Source organism: Panthera pardus, unplaced genomic scaffold, assembly GCF_024362965.1.
Source record: "Panthera pardus isolate Hobbes unplaced genomic scaffold, ASM2436296v1 HiC_scaffold_4, whole genome shotgun sequence".
NCBI classification, from domain to species: Eukaryota; Metazoa; Chordata; class Mammalia; order Carnivora; family Felidae; genus Panthera; species Panthera pardus.
The window spans coordinates 18,307,598-18,324,375 of NW_026526969.1; the positions used below are offsets into that span (position 1 = coordinate 18,307,598).

Here is a 16,778-nt window from a genome sequence, read left to right on the forward strand (position 1 = left end):
AGAAGGAGAGTAGGCACTCATACCCTACCAGCTGAGAGGGAGAGCCCCCACCTCAGCCTCCCAAGAGCCCTGCAAGTGCCCCCCCTCACTGTGGCCCCTGGCCAGGTTCGGGAGCCCTGGCAGCCCACCCAGCCTTTCCCCCATCTCCCGGCTTCATTTCAGCCATGATCTCCTTTGTACCCCTTCTTCAGGCCACGCTCTCCTCCTAGGGAGGAAAGGCCCCTTGCCTCCCCAGAGACTCTTCCCCCTCTGATCCTCTCCACATTTCCAGTTGTTGGCTCCAAGCCCCGTGTAAATGTGCTCTGCCATCTTGAATAAGGACCTCCCTCCACCTGGGCCCCCTTATAGATCCTGCTCACAGGTGCCCGGGCCCCTCCACCCTTCTGCTCCCTCATTAACCCTCCTCAGTATGGGCTCTGACTCCCACAACTGTTCTGGACCAGACCTCGAAGTGCCCGTCTGCTGTGCCCTGATACCGTCTGCCTCCCGGAGCCCTCCCTTGGCCATTTGGCAAGGTCTTCCCTTGGGGCACCCAGCAAGGACTGGAGGAGGGGTGGTCCCATGCCTGTTGGGCCAGCTAAGTTCGACAGGCCCACCTAGAACTGGCCCCCACATTCCCCTTGGCCTCTGGAAGCCCCTGTCTCCTTACTGGCAACTCCTCATCTCCTGGATGCATCCTTCTCCCCACGTGGTCCCCTAACGTGGGCGCTCTTTTTTACTCCACCCTCCCAATTCTTACAAACCCCTGGATTGATTTATTTATTATTTATTTTTTAATGTTTTTTTTTTATTTTTGAGGGAGAGAGACAGGCAGTGAGCAGGGGAGGGGCAGAGAGAGAGGGAGACACAGAATCCGAAGCAGGCTCCAGGCTGTGTGCTGCCAACACAGAGGCCAACGCGGGGCTGGAAGTCACGAGACACGAGATCATGACCTGAGCCGAAGTCGGACGCTTAACCCACTGAGCCACCCGGGCGCCCCGACCAACCCCTAAGTTTACTGACTCTGATTCCAGGATCTGCACTGACGGGAGGGGCGGCCACCTGACTCCTCAGGTCAACACACTCTCTGCACTCCAAGTCCACTCCTGCCAAACTTGGTCTTTCACAACACGCGTGTCCTGTGCACAACACCTCAAGGGCTCTCCACCACTGATGGCACGAAATCCATGTGCCACGTGCACAAAGTCTAGGGCTGCCCTGTCCCGCAGTCTCATTGCTCCCTCCCCTCCCTCACACAGAGAGCAGGAACTCTGGGCAGATTCCAGAACAGCCCCACGGTCCACCCTGAAGAAGGACTCTGGGGCCTCAGGCCATGTTTAAATGCCCTCCTCAAGGGCTGTGCCCGTCCTGGGCTTGCCCTTGGATCTAAGCGATGTTTCCCCAGTGCTCAGCAGCGCCTGGTGCCAAGTGGCCTGCAAATGTTTGGTCACAAGTGCCGGAACCCTTGGTGAGACGCTAGATTTCACGAGGCCTGGAGGTACCCCAGTCCAGAGAGGTTGGTGCCAGGTCCAAGGTGAAAGAGCGGTGCCGATTAGGGACTTGGCAGAGGCCCAGCTTCCCTGCCCACCACCTACGTGCACCCCCGTGCCCCTGCAGTACAAGGAGCCCCAGTGCGTCGCTCCCGCTCTAATCTCCACCCAGCCCGGGAGGCCGAACTGAGTCGGAGCCAGAGGGGCGGGGCCTGGGCCAGCCCCTCGGATGAAGCAATCCCAGCGACAGGCAGCAGGTGGCGCTGCGCGGCTGCTCTCTCGGGCTGCAGTCTCCCTGGGAGCAGGGGCGTGGGCGGGCCCAGAGCGGGTGGGCGGGCTCCTGCGCTGCCTCCCTCGGTGGTCGTCGCGGTTCTCCCCTTCTTTCCCCTTCTTTCCCCTTCTCGTCTCCGGGTCTCTCGTTCTCATCACAGTTTCCGTCGCGCTGGTCCCCCGCCTGCTCCAGTTTCGAGCTCTGAAGAGAAGCCTGGCGTAGTCCGAAGGCCATAAGCGAGGTCCTGTCATCCCGTGGGGCCATTAATGCCCATTAGGGAGGCAGCGCCGGCCCGGGAAGCTCTGGGCCATTACCGGGGCGTCAGACTAATGGCTCCACCCCACAGACGGGCCCCCGACCCTTCCTCTGGCTCGGGACCAGGCCTCAGCCCACTGCCACAGCCCAGAGTCCCCGCCCAGGCCCAGGCTCCGCCCATCGCTGGGGGCGTTGCCCCTGGGAGGTAGCCAGAGCTCGGAGGAAAGCCCCCTCCCCACCAGTGGAGCCCCAGGCCAACCCACACCCCAGGTGGACCCTCTGCGGAGGGAATCCCCGGGAAAGGTCTCCGTCGCCGCCTGTCGCAAGGCCTGTGTGGCAAGGTGGCAGGAGTGGGATGAGGGCTTCGGGGCTTGGGGATCACCTCCCACCTGACCTCCCCCTGCTGCCAGCCTGGATGATCAGTTTCTCTGGCCCATTTCGCGGGAGACCCCAAACAGCTTACAGCCCCTGAACACCTTTCTGTCTGCTCTTCTGAGCCTCTGTCCATGCTGTTCCCTTGGTTTGTTTCTCTGTCTCGCTTTTCTCTCTCAGTCAGAGGCTGGAGGAAGGGCATGGGAGAGTTTGCCCAGGACAGCAGCTGGGTTGTCTTCCCTGCCTCTGTTGTCGGGCCCCCATTCTTCCCCTGCTCCTCTTCCCCATTCCTGCTCCCCCTTTGGAACTTAACCTGCAGCTCTCCTTTATTCTGGGGTGTTACCTACCTCCGTTATTAACTCTACTTTGTTGCCTTTTGTTGTGCTGTGAAGCAGTGTTCCTGGCCCCTGACTATGACCACCCACCCCTGATTCCGCCTCCCTCCAGTGGTGGTCTGTTCCCATCCATCGTCACTCACTGGCTGAGTCCTGGGCTGCGGGAGGCAGTGAGGGCCAGTGGCTGATCCTGGCAGTGTCTGTCCTATGTGTGTGGGTGGGGTGGGGTGGGGGGGAGGAGATGTCCAAGCTTCCCAACCCGGAGGACCAGGGGTTCCTACCTTCTCTGCCCCCAGCCTGGGGGGCTCCCACCCAGCCACCTCCCTAGATGCTGGTGTGGCCCCAAGCTACAGCCTGGCAGGTCCTGGCTGGTGCTGGTTGCTATGGGGTGACCCCTAAGCCCCATCAGGAATAGTATATAGTAGACAGCACTGCCACACCCATCCTCACAGCCACTGGGAGCAGCAGCACCAGTTGGGTCCGGAGAGGCCAGTCACAGGCCAGACAGGCAGCCTCTGGACAGAAAAGCAGACAGACGCCTATGGCGGCATCAGCCAGGAACTTAGAGGTGGGGGTGGGGAAGCAGCCATGCAGCTTTGGCCTAAGTGGCTTTTAGGGGCAGCAGCTGGGGTGTGGACACCCAAGGGGCTGCAGCCCAGGAGGCTGCCCAGAGGAGGGCTCTGTGCTTGGGCGGAGGCTGGGAGCCCAGGCTGAGGGCACTGGAGAGGGGAGAAGGAGCGGCAAGCACTAGGCCCAAGCTGAGTCTGCCTCTGCCCCCATGGGGAACTGCCTGGGCTGGCTAAGCCTCAGCCCGGGGAACCAGGTATGTGCAGGGGGCTGGGCAGGCTGGGAAGGGGCAGGGGCAGGCTGAGGGGGAGCCTGCAGCTCAGCTGTCTTCCTGTATCCGAGGCTGGGGAAGCGCTCGGTGGTAAAGTGTGGACTTGGCATCTCACAGCCCTGCCCTAGGGAGCCAGGGAACCTCGCCTGGGTCTCATTCCTCTTTAGAACTTGGTTCTCTGATCTGCACCCTGGGGTTGTTCCAGATAAAGTGTACTCAGAGCCACAACAAAGCATAAATGGTTTTCTGTTGTCATTCTTGTCTTGTTGGGGGAAGGGGTACTCCTGCTGGGGATGGCTAGATGCTAGGGGAGAAGGACAGAGGGAGGGGAGGGCTGGGGCAGAGATCACAGGGGCCAGCTCCTGGGAACAGCTTCTGTGAGCACTGGTCACCAGCCAGAGGTCAGAGGCCAAAGGCCTCAGTACATTTAATCTCTGCCTGGGATGACCAGGGGCACAAGTGAGAGGCCCAGGCTAAGAGAGGAGTGTGGGGGGTAATGTTTAATGGACGTGCCCAGCACAGGTCCACACAGTCTCTTTGGGAGGGCCAGGGCGCTGCCCAGTCACTAGCCTCCAGAATATAGGGAAGGGCTGCTGCCTTGTCACTTTCAAACTCCTCTTTCTGTCTCCTGGACCATCCTGGGACTCTGTTGGGCCAGGGCAGCTCTGGGTGCAGGAGGGATCCTGACACAGGGACACCGGGGTGTGTGTGTGTGTGTGTGTGTGTGTGTGTGTGTGTGTGTAGCGGGGGAAACTTCCTGAGGATGGTGGGCAGAGCTGTGGCTCTTGTTCTTACCCTCTGGCCGCTGTGTGCGGTTCCTCACCCTGAAGACCCTTTCTCCACTCCTCCCCCCACCTCCGCAGCCCGCCTTGGTGCCACGCATACAGTAGGTGCTCAATAAATGCCCCTGGAGCAGGAGGCAAAGGCGCTGGCGCCAGGGAGGCTGCCCAGAGTCGGGCAAGACCGGGGGGGGGGGGGGGGTCCCTAGGCCCCGCAGCCTCCGCCGGGATTGGCGGGGTGCCGAGGCAGGGCCGTGGCCGGGGCGGGGGCGGCCGCACGGAGGAGGCGGGGAAGGGGCGGGCGCGGGGGCGGCGCCGCAGCCGGAGCCGGAGCCCGAGTCCGAGTCGACGAGAGCCGAGCGAGAGCAGCCGAGGGCGCCGCCGGGTCCCCAGCGCCGTCGCTGCCGCCTCCGCGCCGCCCCCCGCGCCCCTGCCTGCCCGCGGCAGGCGTCAGCGCCGTGGCCGGCCCGCGGCCGGCCGGTGGGCAGCCGGCGTCATGGCCTCACCGGAGCCGCTGCGGCCGCGCCTGTGCCGCCTGGTCCGCGGCGAGCACGGCTACGGCTTCCACCTGCACGGCGAGAAGGGCCGCCGCGGGCAGTTCATCCGGCGCGTGGAGCCGGGCTCCCCGGCCGAGGCGGCCGCGCTGCGCGCCGGAGACAGGCTGGTCGAGGTCAACGGCGTCAACGTGGAGGGCGAGACGCATCACCAGGTGGGTGCCCGCGCCCCGCCCCCGGCCCGCTGCCCCGCTGGGCCCCCTCCCCGAGCTGGCGGGGGGCAGGGGGGGGCGTCAACGACCGCCGCTCTCGGCATTGCCTGCTCCCAGGCCTCGGCGCCCTGCCCGGGGGCCCGAGGGGGTCGCACAAGGCCCTGCGTGGGCTCCGGCTAGGAGGTGGGGGAAGTGGCCACGGAGGCCGCCGGCCTCCTTCCTCGCCTCTGCCCCTCAGGCAGCTCGGTCCTGCACCGCGGAGGGGGCATCCTGGCAGGGAGGGGCCTGCACTGCGGCTCCTCGCCCTCGGCCCTGACACTTAAGTCTTGTTAGGGCCTCAGTGTGCAATGAATGGAGGCGTCCGTCACCTTGGGGGGCGTCTCCTTGGGGGGCGTCTCCGTGCAACTGGGGGCCCTGAGTGTTTTTCTGTGAGTGTCAGCACGTGCGTGTGTACACAGCTGGGTATGTGTGTGTACAGGTCCCTCTGGGGGTCACCCATGTGTGTGCACATCTGCCTGGGTGTACAGAAGGGTGTCACAATAAGGGCACACCTGTATGTGCTTGTATCAGTGAGTGTGTGTGTGTGTGTGTGCACGTGCGCACGTGTGGACTGTGTGTGTGAATATACGGGTCTGTACCCCTAGGTGTATATGTGTGGACAGATCTGCATGCTGGGATGTGTGTGTGTGAGCTGGGCTCTGTGTGCTGGACAGTGTATGTGTGAATATATAGGCCTGGGTGTGTGTGTGTGTGTGTGTGTGTGTGTGTCCAAGCCTGTGTGTCCACCTGCCTGGATATGTGTAGTTATCGTGTGTGTCCTGGCTGATGGTGTCTCGTTGGAGGCTGCCCAGCCCTGCGGGGGCCACTGCCCCGGCCCTCTGCCTCCTGCAGCTAGAGATGAGGGCCAGAGGGAAGGCAGGGTCTCTTCTCTGCAAGTTCTGCTTCCTGGCGACGATCTATCCCCCCCCCTTGCCAGGGAGTCACCTGGCTTGAGTCCAGCCTCCCTCCACCCCTTCTGCTCAGGGTTCTCTGTGTCCTCCCCAGCACCTGTGAGTCTGTGACCTGTCTGCGTGGCTAGCCCTGGGGCCTAGAGATTAGTAAATGGCTTCTTGGCTGGACCGGCAGCCGAACTGCTGTGTCTACCCCTGGGGCCCTTGTCTGTCCATCTGTCTGCCTCCGTTCTGTCTTTAACCCAGAGTGTCGACTGGATAAAGCAGTTTGCTGAAGGAGGGTGGGGGTGTGGGCCAGAGGTCTTGAGTTGATGGAACAAGGGAGGGGCTGGCAGAGCTGATATCTGGCCTCAGTTTTACAGTCACTGCCGCCCTTGCCCCAAGGGCACCTGCTTCTCTCAGGCCTCTGGGGGTCCATCTCTAAGTTTACACGCAGGACCATGCTGTCCCAGGGGGGAAGAGAGGCAGTTACAGTTCCCATTCTACAGATGAGGACACTGATGCTTGAGGACATTGTGTGTCTTGTCTGGGTCCCACAGGCAGGAAGTGGCAGGGTGCTGGGGTCCTCCTGTCGCTCTCACTGAGAGAGCAGGATCAGAGGGGGGCCGGGGGGAAGATGGGCCTGGTTCACACCCTCCTATCTGCTGATGACTTCTGAGCAGCTGACGGGACCCTCTCTGCCCTCCCCCAAGACTTGGGGTGGGGGTGGGGGTTTTGTCCTTCCCACCCCAATGCCCAGTGGTCACTGCTCTGTCTCCCTGCAGGGCACACCCTGGCACGCATGCCCCATGGCCACCCACATGATGTAGACGCTTTGCGGGCACCCACATAGACGCACAGGTGGCCATAGCGTCACAGTTGTCCCACAGGTGGCCTCCGCCTGCCGGGTCTGAACCCTGTTTACCAGGTTGTGTGTGGGTACCCGAGCGAGGGCCTTGCCACAGGAATCCAGGCCTTCCCCTCTCTGCAGGTCCAGCAGGAAAAGGTCCGTGGCCATGGTTCCGAGGCAAATGAAGGCTCAGAGGCAGGGGTTTACTTACTTATTATTTTTAAGTTTATTTATTTTGAGACAGAGGGAGCCGGCCAGCGCGAGTGGGGGAGGGGCAGAGAGGGAGAGAGAATCCCAAGCAGGATCTGCGCTGTTGGCATGAGCCCGTTGAGGGGCTCAAACTCACACAAACCGTGAGATCATGACTCCAGCCGAAACCGAGAGTCGGACGCTTCACCGACCGAGCCACCCAGGCACCCCAAGGCCGCAGTTTAGACGTCCTTGGTCCACTACTGAAAAGAGCAGCAGTGGGCAGAGACCCCCCCCCCCCAGACTGGCACCTAGGGAGACCCCTTGTTCCCTCAAACCCAGACTGAGAGGCAAACCCTGAGGCAGATGGATGCATGCCTGCACACACACATGCACGCATGCAACGTGCACACACGCACACACACTGAAACCCTGAAGCTCAGCCACGCACCACCTTCCAGACCAGCTGCCTCATCCAGCTTCCCGGCCCTTCTCGGACAGGACCCTGGGCCGAGGCGAGTCCCTGCAGTGATCCTGTAGTCCCTGCAGCCTGTGTCGGGCGTCCTGGGTAAAGAGGGAGGGAGCTGCCTGAGCCCCCGGGGGTGGAGGGCGGAGCCGGCGGGCCTCTCGGTCCAGCCGCCCACCGCTGGCAGGCCAGCCGCCTGCCCGTGATCCTGGGCCAGCCCTGGGTGGTGCCACCGTCCATGTGCTGCCCAGAGCGCTGACCGCTGACCTGCTCCCCGCCAACCTGCCCGCCCCAGGTGGTGCAGAGAATCAAGGCTGTGGAAACGCAGACGCGGCTGCTGGTGGTGGACAAGGAGACGGACGAGGAGCTCCGCAGGCGGCAGCTGACCTGCACTGAGGAGATGGCCCACCGAGGGCTTCCGCCCATCCACGACCCCTGGGAGCCAAAGCCGGACTGGGCACGTGCCGGCAGCCTCGGCTCCGAGGCTGGCCAGAAGGTATGGCAGGTTCCGCCGTCTCCGCCTCTTAACGGCAGGCGGTCTCCCCCTCCGCTCACCTCCAGAAGTCTCTGTCTCCATCCCTTCTTCTCCCTCTCCGGGGCCTTGGCGACCACCCTCTTGGCTACGTGGGGCCACTCTTTCTGCCGTCAGCCTGTGTTCTAAGCCAGGTGGGGTCAGGGCAGCCTGGCCCTGGTCCCTGGCCCCCCATCGCCAACCCTCTTCCCCAGGATGCCCATCAGAGCTACCTGGCCTAGGAAAGGTCACTCTGTCGAGCCTGGCCGAGGGGCCCGGGGGCCTGGGAGGAGAGGCCCCCCAGGAGGGGGCGTCCCTAGCTCTGTGCTGGCCTCAGGTGTGTGTCTGAGGAGCCTGCTTGTGCTGGGAAGGCCCTAGGAGGGAGGGGCTGGTCCTTCCCCATGGGCGGCGCATGGTTGGGGACAGCTGAGGATACTCTAAGCTGAGTCTTCAGCTTGGGGTCTACAGCGGTTGGGGTGCTTCTCCTTTCCTGCCTCCACTCCAGGGTGGAAGAGGTGGAATTAACGTGCGTGTGGCCCTCCTTCCGGTGGCAGAACTTGGGGGTGGCCCCCTGGGGGAGGCCGAGAGGAAGAGCCTCATCGCGCTTACTCTGCCCTCTTGAAGCCCCAAGGTTGTTGTCCCTCATGCCCCCTTTGCCTTTTTTTTAAAGAAAACTCTCTCTCTCTCTCTCTCTCTCTCTCTCTCTCTCTGTCTCTCTTTTAATTAGAGAGAGAGAGAACACATGTGTGTGCAGGGCAGGAGCACAGAAAGAGAAGGAGAGAGAGAATCCCGAGCAGGCTCTGTGCTGTCAGCACAGTGAGACCATGACCCGAGCCAAGACCAAGAGTCCGACGCTTAATGGACTGAGCCGCCCAGGCACCCCTTTTTATGTTTGTCTGTTTGAATTTGAGAGGAGGTGGGGAGAAGAGCAGAGGGAGAGAGAGTGAGAATCTGAGCACGGAGCCCAACGCGGGGCTCGATCCCACGACCCTGGGCTCATGATCCGAGCCAAAATCAAAAGTCGGATACTCAGCTGACTGAGCCATCCAGGTACCCCAAGGGAAATGTCTTCAAGGGATCCAATCCCAGGGGTTTCCCCAGATCCCACTTTGAGAACCAGCTGCCCTAGGTGGCGTGAGATCTGAAGTTTCTGTGTGTGCAGGGTTTCCGGGTGCGCGTGCCTCCCGTGTGAGCTGGTGGTGCTGGTGACCGGACGCTACGGTGTCTGTCCTAGGGGGCAGATGGCTTTTCAGGTGGGAAGCCAGCATGCGCACAGGTCTGCGCGTGAACCCTCAGGGGTGGTCATGGCCCGAATAGGGGGCATCAGGGTCAGGTATGTGCTTTCAAGGAGGTCCTGGGAGGGGGCACTGGCTGGCCCGGGCCCCTGGCCTTGCAGGCCTACAGTTGGAGTAGGGCCTCCTTCGGGCATCTTACCTCCAGGAGGAAGTGCCCTTCCCCCTAGGCGTTTATCCATTGAGTTAGACACAAATGCTGAATTCGCCTTCCTGTGGAAAGATCCGCCCTCGGGCCTTATCTGGAGGGTGGGGTGTCGAGGCACCTTGTCCTTGGGTGGGACCTTCCCCCTCTGCTATTTCAGGCTCTGGGAGCTACAGGAAGCCCTAGGAGGGGGCTTCCTCTGGGTGTATTTTTAGAGGAACAAAGTGGGGCCTGAGTGGCAGGGGCTCTGTGGTGGGGGCTGGCCTGGGGACAGGGAGTCCAGAAGGTCAGGGGAGGCCCAGGGGACAGGGTGTACCCCCACAGCCTCCCGGCCAGAGACCCGGTGTCCGATCAGTTGAGCTCAGAGTGTCAGAAGGAAGAGCCGGGCCCCGGCCGACCTGCACAGGACTAACTAGCCGTCAGGGTGCCTGGGAGGGTGATGCTTACGCACCGGGCCACGCTCCGACAGAGCTCCTGTGCAATGGGGCAGGGGGACCGGGTGGGACTCATGCAGTCTGCTTAGGGCCAAGCTGGGAGTCATGGCTCCCTTTCCTCCATGACGGCTGCGGAGTCCACTAATGCGGCCGGCCCCTCCCGTTGGGGTGCTGCGGGGTCCTAGTCGGTGGTGGTGACTCAGCCCCGGCCAGACCAGGCTCGGGTGGCCCTGCAGCTGCAGCGCAGCTGATCCCGACCGTGACGATAGGGGACAGCCCCCAAACAGACGGGACGGCTCGCAGCACCAGGGCCGTGGAGGTGGTGACAGACCCCGGGCCCCCACCCCCGTTCTGGAGGCCCTTGGGGGCTGTGAGTAAGGGGGAGAGTCCTTCAGGGGGTGGCCCTGCATGGGACCTAGTAACTACCAGAGGGCTCTGTTCTGTCTTCCGTTCTGGCGCCGGGGTCCCCTCCCTTGCCTCCCTGTCTCCCCAGCCTCGGGTCCTGGGAGCAGGGCAGGGCCTTCCAGCAGCTTCCTTCCTTCCTTTCTTGAGACTGAAAGCTAGCCAGTAGGGGGTGCCTAGCTGGGGCCCGAGCATGGGAGGGGGAACCCAGCCACCACCCTGCTCCCCAAAGTGACTCAGTGCCCCTGTCCCCACCCCTCCCTGGGGAGCCGGGGGCCCACAGTGGGAGGTGGATAAATGGGGTGGTGGCCTGGGCTGGCCAGAGAGCTCAGGCCACTCCAGCTGGACGCTCGTTGCCTGCCACTCTGTCCTGCCTCCCATGGCCCGCTCTCGGGATGCCACAGCAGCAGCCCCAGCTCCAGGAGCCCCTCCACAGAGCCCATCCTGGGGGCTTGTGCAGGTCAGGCTGGGTGGGGGCTGGGTGGGGGCAGCGTGGACCAGGAGGACCCCGGCAACCAGCTTAGCCCATGTCCCCCAGGGTCAGGAGAGGGCACTTGGGGCCCCCTGGTGCAAGCCGGCTGGACCCAGAGCAACAATGGGGGCCCTTCTCTGCCAGGGCTGGTGAGTCACCATGTGGGGGGAGGGGGCACAGCTCAGCTCCGGGGGTATACCCCCATGCCAGCTTCTTTGTCTGGTCGCGGGCTGGGCTGTGAGACCAGGGCTTGTCCAGCTCTGGGCTGCCCGGCCAGGGGCCCGTGGGAGCCCGTGGGAGCCCGAGGGCCTGGCTGGGAGGCGGCAGGAAGTGCTTGGAGCCAGGACAGGCAGTGAAGAATTTGAGCAATGCGCTAGGGCCTGCCTGCGCCCCCTCCTGACCCGCTGCTTCTCTTCTCTTCTCGGGGCCTCTCCTTGGGCCTCTCCGCTGCCTGGTCCCCCACGTCCCAGCCTCTCAACTGGAGGGTCCGGTGCCGGGTTTGTTGGTCCCTGGATCCAAGAGGGGAATTTAGGCAAGACTTCAGGAGAAGCCTCTTGGCTGGTGTGGTGAGCTGTGGCCGAGCCGGGTTGAGGCAGGGAGATGGCCAGGATGGTCCCAAACCCGGATGTGACTTCAGCCTGGCGTCGTGGCCCCAGATGCTCCCGCAGTCCTGCTTCCTGTTCGGGGGCCTTGAGAGACCTGCCAGGGAGGTCGCTGTGGAGGGCGTGAGAAGAGTCTGTAGCGCCAAGGGGGCTGGGCTGTCCTCGCACGCACGTGTCGCCGGGTAGCGTGTTTGTGAGCCGTGTGTGTTTAGATGTCCCGTCTCTGACCGCGTGCCTCTGCACGTGCACTTGCGAAATGTGTGTAACCCCGGCCCTGGCCCTGCTCCGGACCAGCCAGCCTCGGGGCCTCTCTGCTCTGACAGCCTGCAAGGGACAGGCACTTCCAGGTGTGTCTGGGAGAGCGGATGAGTCTGTGCGACAGGGCCCTGGAGAACTTGGGGGCCTCACGCCCATACGTTCTGCCCATGTTGCCCAGCCCAAGCCCTGGGACCAAGGAACTATAGCCCCGTTTGAGTTCCTGGGGTCATGGGGCCAGGTAGTGGCCTGCAGTGGGGATCCGGAGGGCATGTCTGGGCAGGCTTTGGGGACCGGGGTCCCAGAGGAGGGGTGCAGGCTGGGCAGAAAGAGGGTGTTTGGGACAAGCGGGGGGCCCGGAGCCGGGGCAGGGCACCTGCCCTTGATAAAAGCTGTACTCGGTCCTCCAGCCGGGCCGACTAGCAGGTTAGGGCACTCACGGTCAGGTTTGAGACTTGGAACAAGCTCACAGGCCTGGGGTCTGGAGTGGTCAGGGGGTGGCCTGGGCTGCAAGAGGCAGGTGCCCAAAGCTTGGAGACCTTCCCTGAGGGCAGGGGTAGGTGGAGGGTAACGGAGGGGACCCCGGGAGCGCCCCCACCCTGCACACGCTCACCTGCAGGCACACTCGAGTCCCGGGCGTCCTGGGCGTCCCGGGAAACCTGAGCTGCCTGCCCGCCCGCGCACTCCGGCCACCGGCCATGTTTAATTGAGCACCGTCAGCCGCTAGCCGCTCAGCACTGCGGTCACTGCCCCAGGCTGTGACTGGGTGGGGGTCCTGGGGCCCGGCCCCTGCCTGCACGGCCCCTGACCCGGAGCCCTGCTGCAGGATGCCAGAGGTAAAGCGAGGCAAGGCCCTGGGTTGTCAGAGGCAGGGTAGGGGGACTCTGGGGGCACTAGTGGCCTTCTGTGTTCTGGCTGGGAGGGTAGGAGGGCAGGTCCCACCCTTGGCCTTCTCACTTGGCTTTGGCTGCAGCCCGTGTGCCCTGTCTCTGGGCCCCGTGGGGGTGGGGGTGGCCGCAGCTTGCTCTGGAATGTGAAAGCAAACACATCGCACTGGCCTATGGAGGCCACTGGGAGAACAGACAACGTCAGCCCGGCACTCGGGGAGGGGGTGGGGAGGGGCTGCACGGGCAGGGCCCCCAGGGACAGTGGCCCCAGGACACTGTCACGAGTGGCAGCTATCTCACCTGGCTTCTACCACCCTCACCTGTGCTCTCCGCTGCCCTTCAGCTGACTTTGGCAGCACCCCTGCAAAGCCCCTGGTCCTGAAGTTGTTTTTGGATTTGGAAATTGAGGCTTTGCTTAGGACCTGCGGCTGGAGCTCGGTCATAGGCAGCCTAAGGGGGCAGGGGGTGGGGGCAGGCATGGGTGCACTATTTGTCCCTGAGACCTGGGGCCGCTGGGTGTGGGGTTGGGGATCCCTCTGGCCCACCTCCCCTGCAGCTGCATGCTGGGGCCCAGAGGCCTTGGGGGCTGGGTCGGTGGCTTCAAGAGGGGTGGGAGAGCAGTGCGGAACCTGGTCTTTTGTGCCTGCAGGATGTCAGTGGACCCCCCAGGGAGCTACGCCCTCGGCTCTGCCACCTGCGAAAGGGCCCCCAAGGCTACGGGTTCAACCTGCACAGTGACAAGTCCCGGCCGGGACAGTATATCCGCTCTGTGGACCCGGGCTCGCCTGCCGCTCACTCCGGCCTCCGCGCCCAGGACCGACTCATCGAGGTACCTGCCACACACACACACACACACACACACACACACACACACACGTGTGTGTGTCTATGCCCCTGTCCTCTGAGTGTGTGTCTGGGCCCGTGTCCCCCACCCCGAGTGCGTCTCTGGCCCGTGTCCCCCGCGTGTGTGTCTGGGCAGGGAGGTCCTTGCTGGAGGAGGGAACATGCTGGGAACCTGAGCTGGGATTCCTCTTGCTGCCACGGCTGGTGACAATGTTGATGAATATTTGATGCCACACCTGGCCAGGTGGCTCAGGGGGCCTTTGGGGGCCTGACCTCAGGCAGCGCTGACCCCATGCTGCTGGCGGCAGGTGAACGGGCAGAACGTGGAGGGGCTGCGCCACGCGGAGGTGGTCTCCAGCATCAAGGCGCGAGAGGACGAGGCCCGGCTGCTGGTGGTGGACCCTGAGACGGACGAGCACTTCAGGCGGCTACGGGTCACGCCCACCGAGGAGCATGTGGAAGGTGGGCCGCTGCCTGGGGACGTGGTGGAGCGTGGGGGGCTGGGCAGCCTCTGACACACTGTCCCCACAGGTCCACTGCCGTCACCCGTCACCAACGGGACCAGCCCTGCCCAGGTGAGAGGCCGGGACTGGACAGGGTGGGCACAGGAGACCCCAGTGGGGGCCTCTGGGGACCCACAGGCTGGACAGAGCCCCCCCCACCAGCTCGAGGTCTGCTTGTGTCGGTACGATCGTGGGGCTCACTCTTGCCCAACCCCTCGTAGCTTTGACGTCCGCCGTGGGGCCTGTCCTGGGCCAGCCACACCCCGGCTCCGTGGGGCGCCTGGCTGTGCCGTTCCCTCTGCCCACTGCTGGCTGGCGACCTGGAGTCACACTCAGTGTCTTCTTGGGAAGCAGCCCCTGGTTTCACCCCAGGTGATGCTCCTGGGGGTGATTCCCGTCGTGAGCCGGCCAGGGCCAGGCCACCTGCCCGCTCACCGCTGGCTGTCCAGCGTCCTGCCCGGGCTGGGCCTGCAGCACAGTAGAGGCTCCGTGCCTACCGCCAAGCGGAAGCATGAGTGCGGCTCTGACGTGCGCGTAGGCACGCTTGCGCGCGTGTGTGTGTGTGTGCACGGGCTCCTGGGCAGGGTCCCTGAAGCCACGCCTCGCCCTTGGTTTCCCAGCTCAATGGTGGCTCGGCGTGTTCGTCCCGAAGTGATCTGCCTGGCTTAGACAAGGACACTGAGGTAGCAAGTGCCTGCCCGTCTCCACTGCCGCGATCACACGCTGGGGGGGGTCAGAGGCCTTGGGGGTGGGTGTTTGTGGAGCTGTCGGCCTAGGCAGTGGGGTCACCACCTCCAGGAAGCCCTCCTGGGCCTGCCGCCCCGGCCCCGTCGGCAGGCCTCTGGTGTGAGCTTCCTGGGTAGGGTAACCTGACTGAGGGCTCGGGTCCAGGGCTCACTCTGGCCACCTGCCCACTCTGCTTGCCCCCAGGACAGCAGCACCTGGAAACGTGACCCCTTTCAGGAGAGTGGCCTCCACCTGAGCCCCACGGCGGCCGAGGCCAAGGAGAAGGCGAGAGCCACCCGGGTCAACAAGCGGGCACCGCAGATGGACTGGAACCGGAAGCGCGAGATCTTCAGCAACTTCTGAGCCCCCCCCTGCCTGTTTGCCGGCGACCCGGCCTCCTCCCCGCACGGGCCCAGCCCCGAGTTCCCCAGGCCTCAGTGGACTGGAGGGGGTGCCTCCTCACCCCCTTGAAGCCGTGCTGGGCCCACTGCTATCCAGGAACCAATGTGCGCCCCAGTGCGCCCCGTCCTGCCCCCCTACCTGCTGGGTGCTGGAGAGGGGAGAGGGCCCCCCCGCCCCCGCCTGCCAGATGTGAGAGAGGGAGAGGGAGAGGCAGTGGCGACCGTGGCCCGGCCCTTGCTGCTCTGCCCGGGCCTGCTGACTTAAAGGAATTTTTGTTTTTGCTTTTCTTCCAAAAAAGAAAGAAAAAAAAAAAAAAAACACAGAGCTCCAGTTCCACACATGTTTCCACTTAATACCAGAGTCCCGCCCCCGCCCCCACCCCCACCCCCTTAGGACGCGCTCTCTAAGTAATTGCAATAAAACAAACCTTTCTCTGCAAACCACGTCCTCCCCACTCCTCAACAGCAGTCCTCTGAACTGGGAGTCCCGGGCACGTTCAGGGACAGAGAGATGGAGGGGGACCGGGCTGTGAGTGTGGGGGCTCCAAGGTGAGGCTGGGAGGCCAGATGTGGCTGTAGGAGCTGCCCCTCTGCCCCTGTCCCTGCTGTGGGGGGGGGGGGGGTCACTAAGCCAGACCTCCCATGTCCCCGCTGAACTGGTCTAGGGCACAGGGCCTGGGCTCCCAGGGGCCTGAGGATAGAGGCCCCGTGTCCCTGAAGAGGGTGGCCTCTGGACAGGCCTCTTGTCCCTGCGCCACAGCCCTGAGGCTGGGGGAGAGACTGCCTGCCCCCAGGAGACGCCACCCGCTCTCCCTTTCCTCCCTGCTCTGAACCCGACCGATATTGCTGTTTGCCCTGTAAGCCATAGCGCATGCGCGCCCTCGGAATAAACAGGCCTTCCTCAGACCCTTGGCCGCCTCTGTCCTTCCTGAGCCCTTGCTTGCGGGTGGGGGGCTGTGGTCTGGGCAGCGGCCCTGGGGAAACTCGTCTCAGCTGCTGGAAGCGGGGTCCCATTCCTAAGCCTCTTTCCACTGTACCCGCCAGGCAGCCAAGCCTGACCCCTCTCAGCTCCTTGTCCCTCCCCCACTTCACTGGTACACTCTGGGGCTCTTGTCAGCCTCCCCCTTGCCCCTCCCCCAGCAAGTTGCCCTCAGTGCCTCCCAGGTCCTTGACACTCCCTGCGCTCCCTCTGCCCTGGTGCCACCCCTGCAGGTACACACAGGTCGGGTCTCATGCCCTGTGGCTCCCAGCCTGGGCCTATTGGTGTTACTTTGGAGGCTGGGTGGCTCTGTAAACACAGGGCAGGGCCTCCTGGCAGAGGGCTGTCAGAGCGCACAAGTTCAGGAGGGGGGTGTGTGTCCCAGGAGGGAGGAGGCCCATGTCTCCCGCGGGTTTCCCAGCAGCTGGCTGCAGCTGGCTCCCACGACCCATCTCCTCTGACTCCTGCACATCCGTCACCGCCACCCGCTCCCCCAACCCAGTACAGAGCCCAGATTGTCACATCCTCATTCCAGCCTCCCAGGCAGCCCAGTTCAGACACCAGAGCAGAGGCAACACAGCTCCTGCACGTGCTTCCCAGTCTGTCCCCAAACCCCTGGGGTGAAACAGCCAGACCCCCGGGGGCACCTGGGTGGCACAGTCGGTTAAGCGTCCGACTCTTGACCTCGGCTCGGGTCATGATCTTGCAGTTTGTGAGTTCAATCCCTGCATCAGGCTCTGTGCCAGCAAAGAGCCTGCTTGGGATTCTGTCTCTCCTTCTCTCTGCCTCTCCCCTGCTTGTGCTCTCTCTCAAGATAAATAAACTTAAAAAAAAAAACCAAAACCAAAACCAAACTCAGACCCCAAC

General features: G+C 63.6%; 1 protein-coding gene across 6 annotated transcripts; it reads left to right on the forward strand.

The window, feature by feature from the left end:
- Window positions 1-4,642: 4,642 nt before the first annotated feature.
- On the forward strand, window positions 4,643-15,838 carry NHERF2 (NHERF family PDZ scaffold protein 2). Of its 6 annotated transcripts, none has more exons than XM_019468174.2 (7): window positions 4,643-5,028; window positions 7,755-7,955; window positions 13,109-13,288; window positions 13,611-13,764; window positions 13,834-13,877; window positions 14,426-14,491; window positions 14,736-15,838. In XM_019468174.2, exons 1-7 carry the CDS (start codon window positions 4,816-4,818, stop codon window positions 14,892-14,894), a joined length of 1,017 nt encoding a protein of 338 aa, XP_019323719.1. In that variant the 5' UTR covers window positions 4,643-4,815; the 3' UTR covers window positions 14,895-15,838. The 6 variants fall into 6 exon arrangements, with proteins under 6 accessions (XP_019323719.1, XP_019323722.1, XP_019323721.1 ...); XM_019468176.2 differs by having other exon boundaries at window positions 4,647-5,028; window positions 14,426-14,488; XM_019468178.2 differs by lacking the exons at window positions 4,643-5,028; window positions 7,755-7,955 and adding exons at window positions 8,707-10,703; window positions 10,782-10,864.
- Window positions 15,839-16,778: the final 940 nt, after the last annotated feature.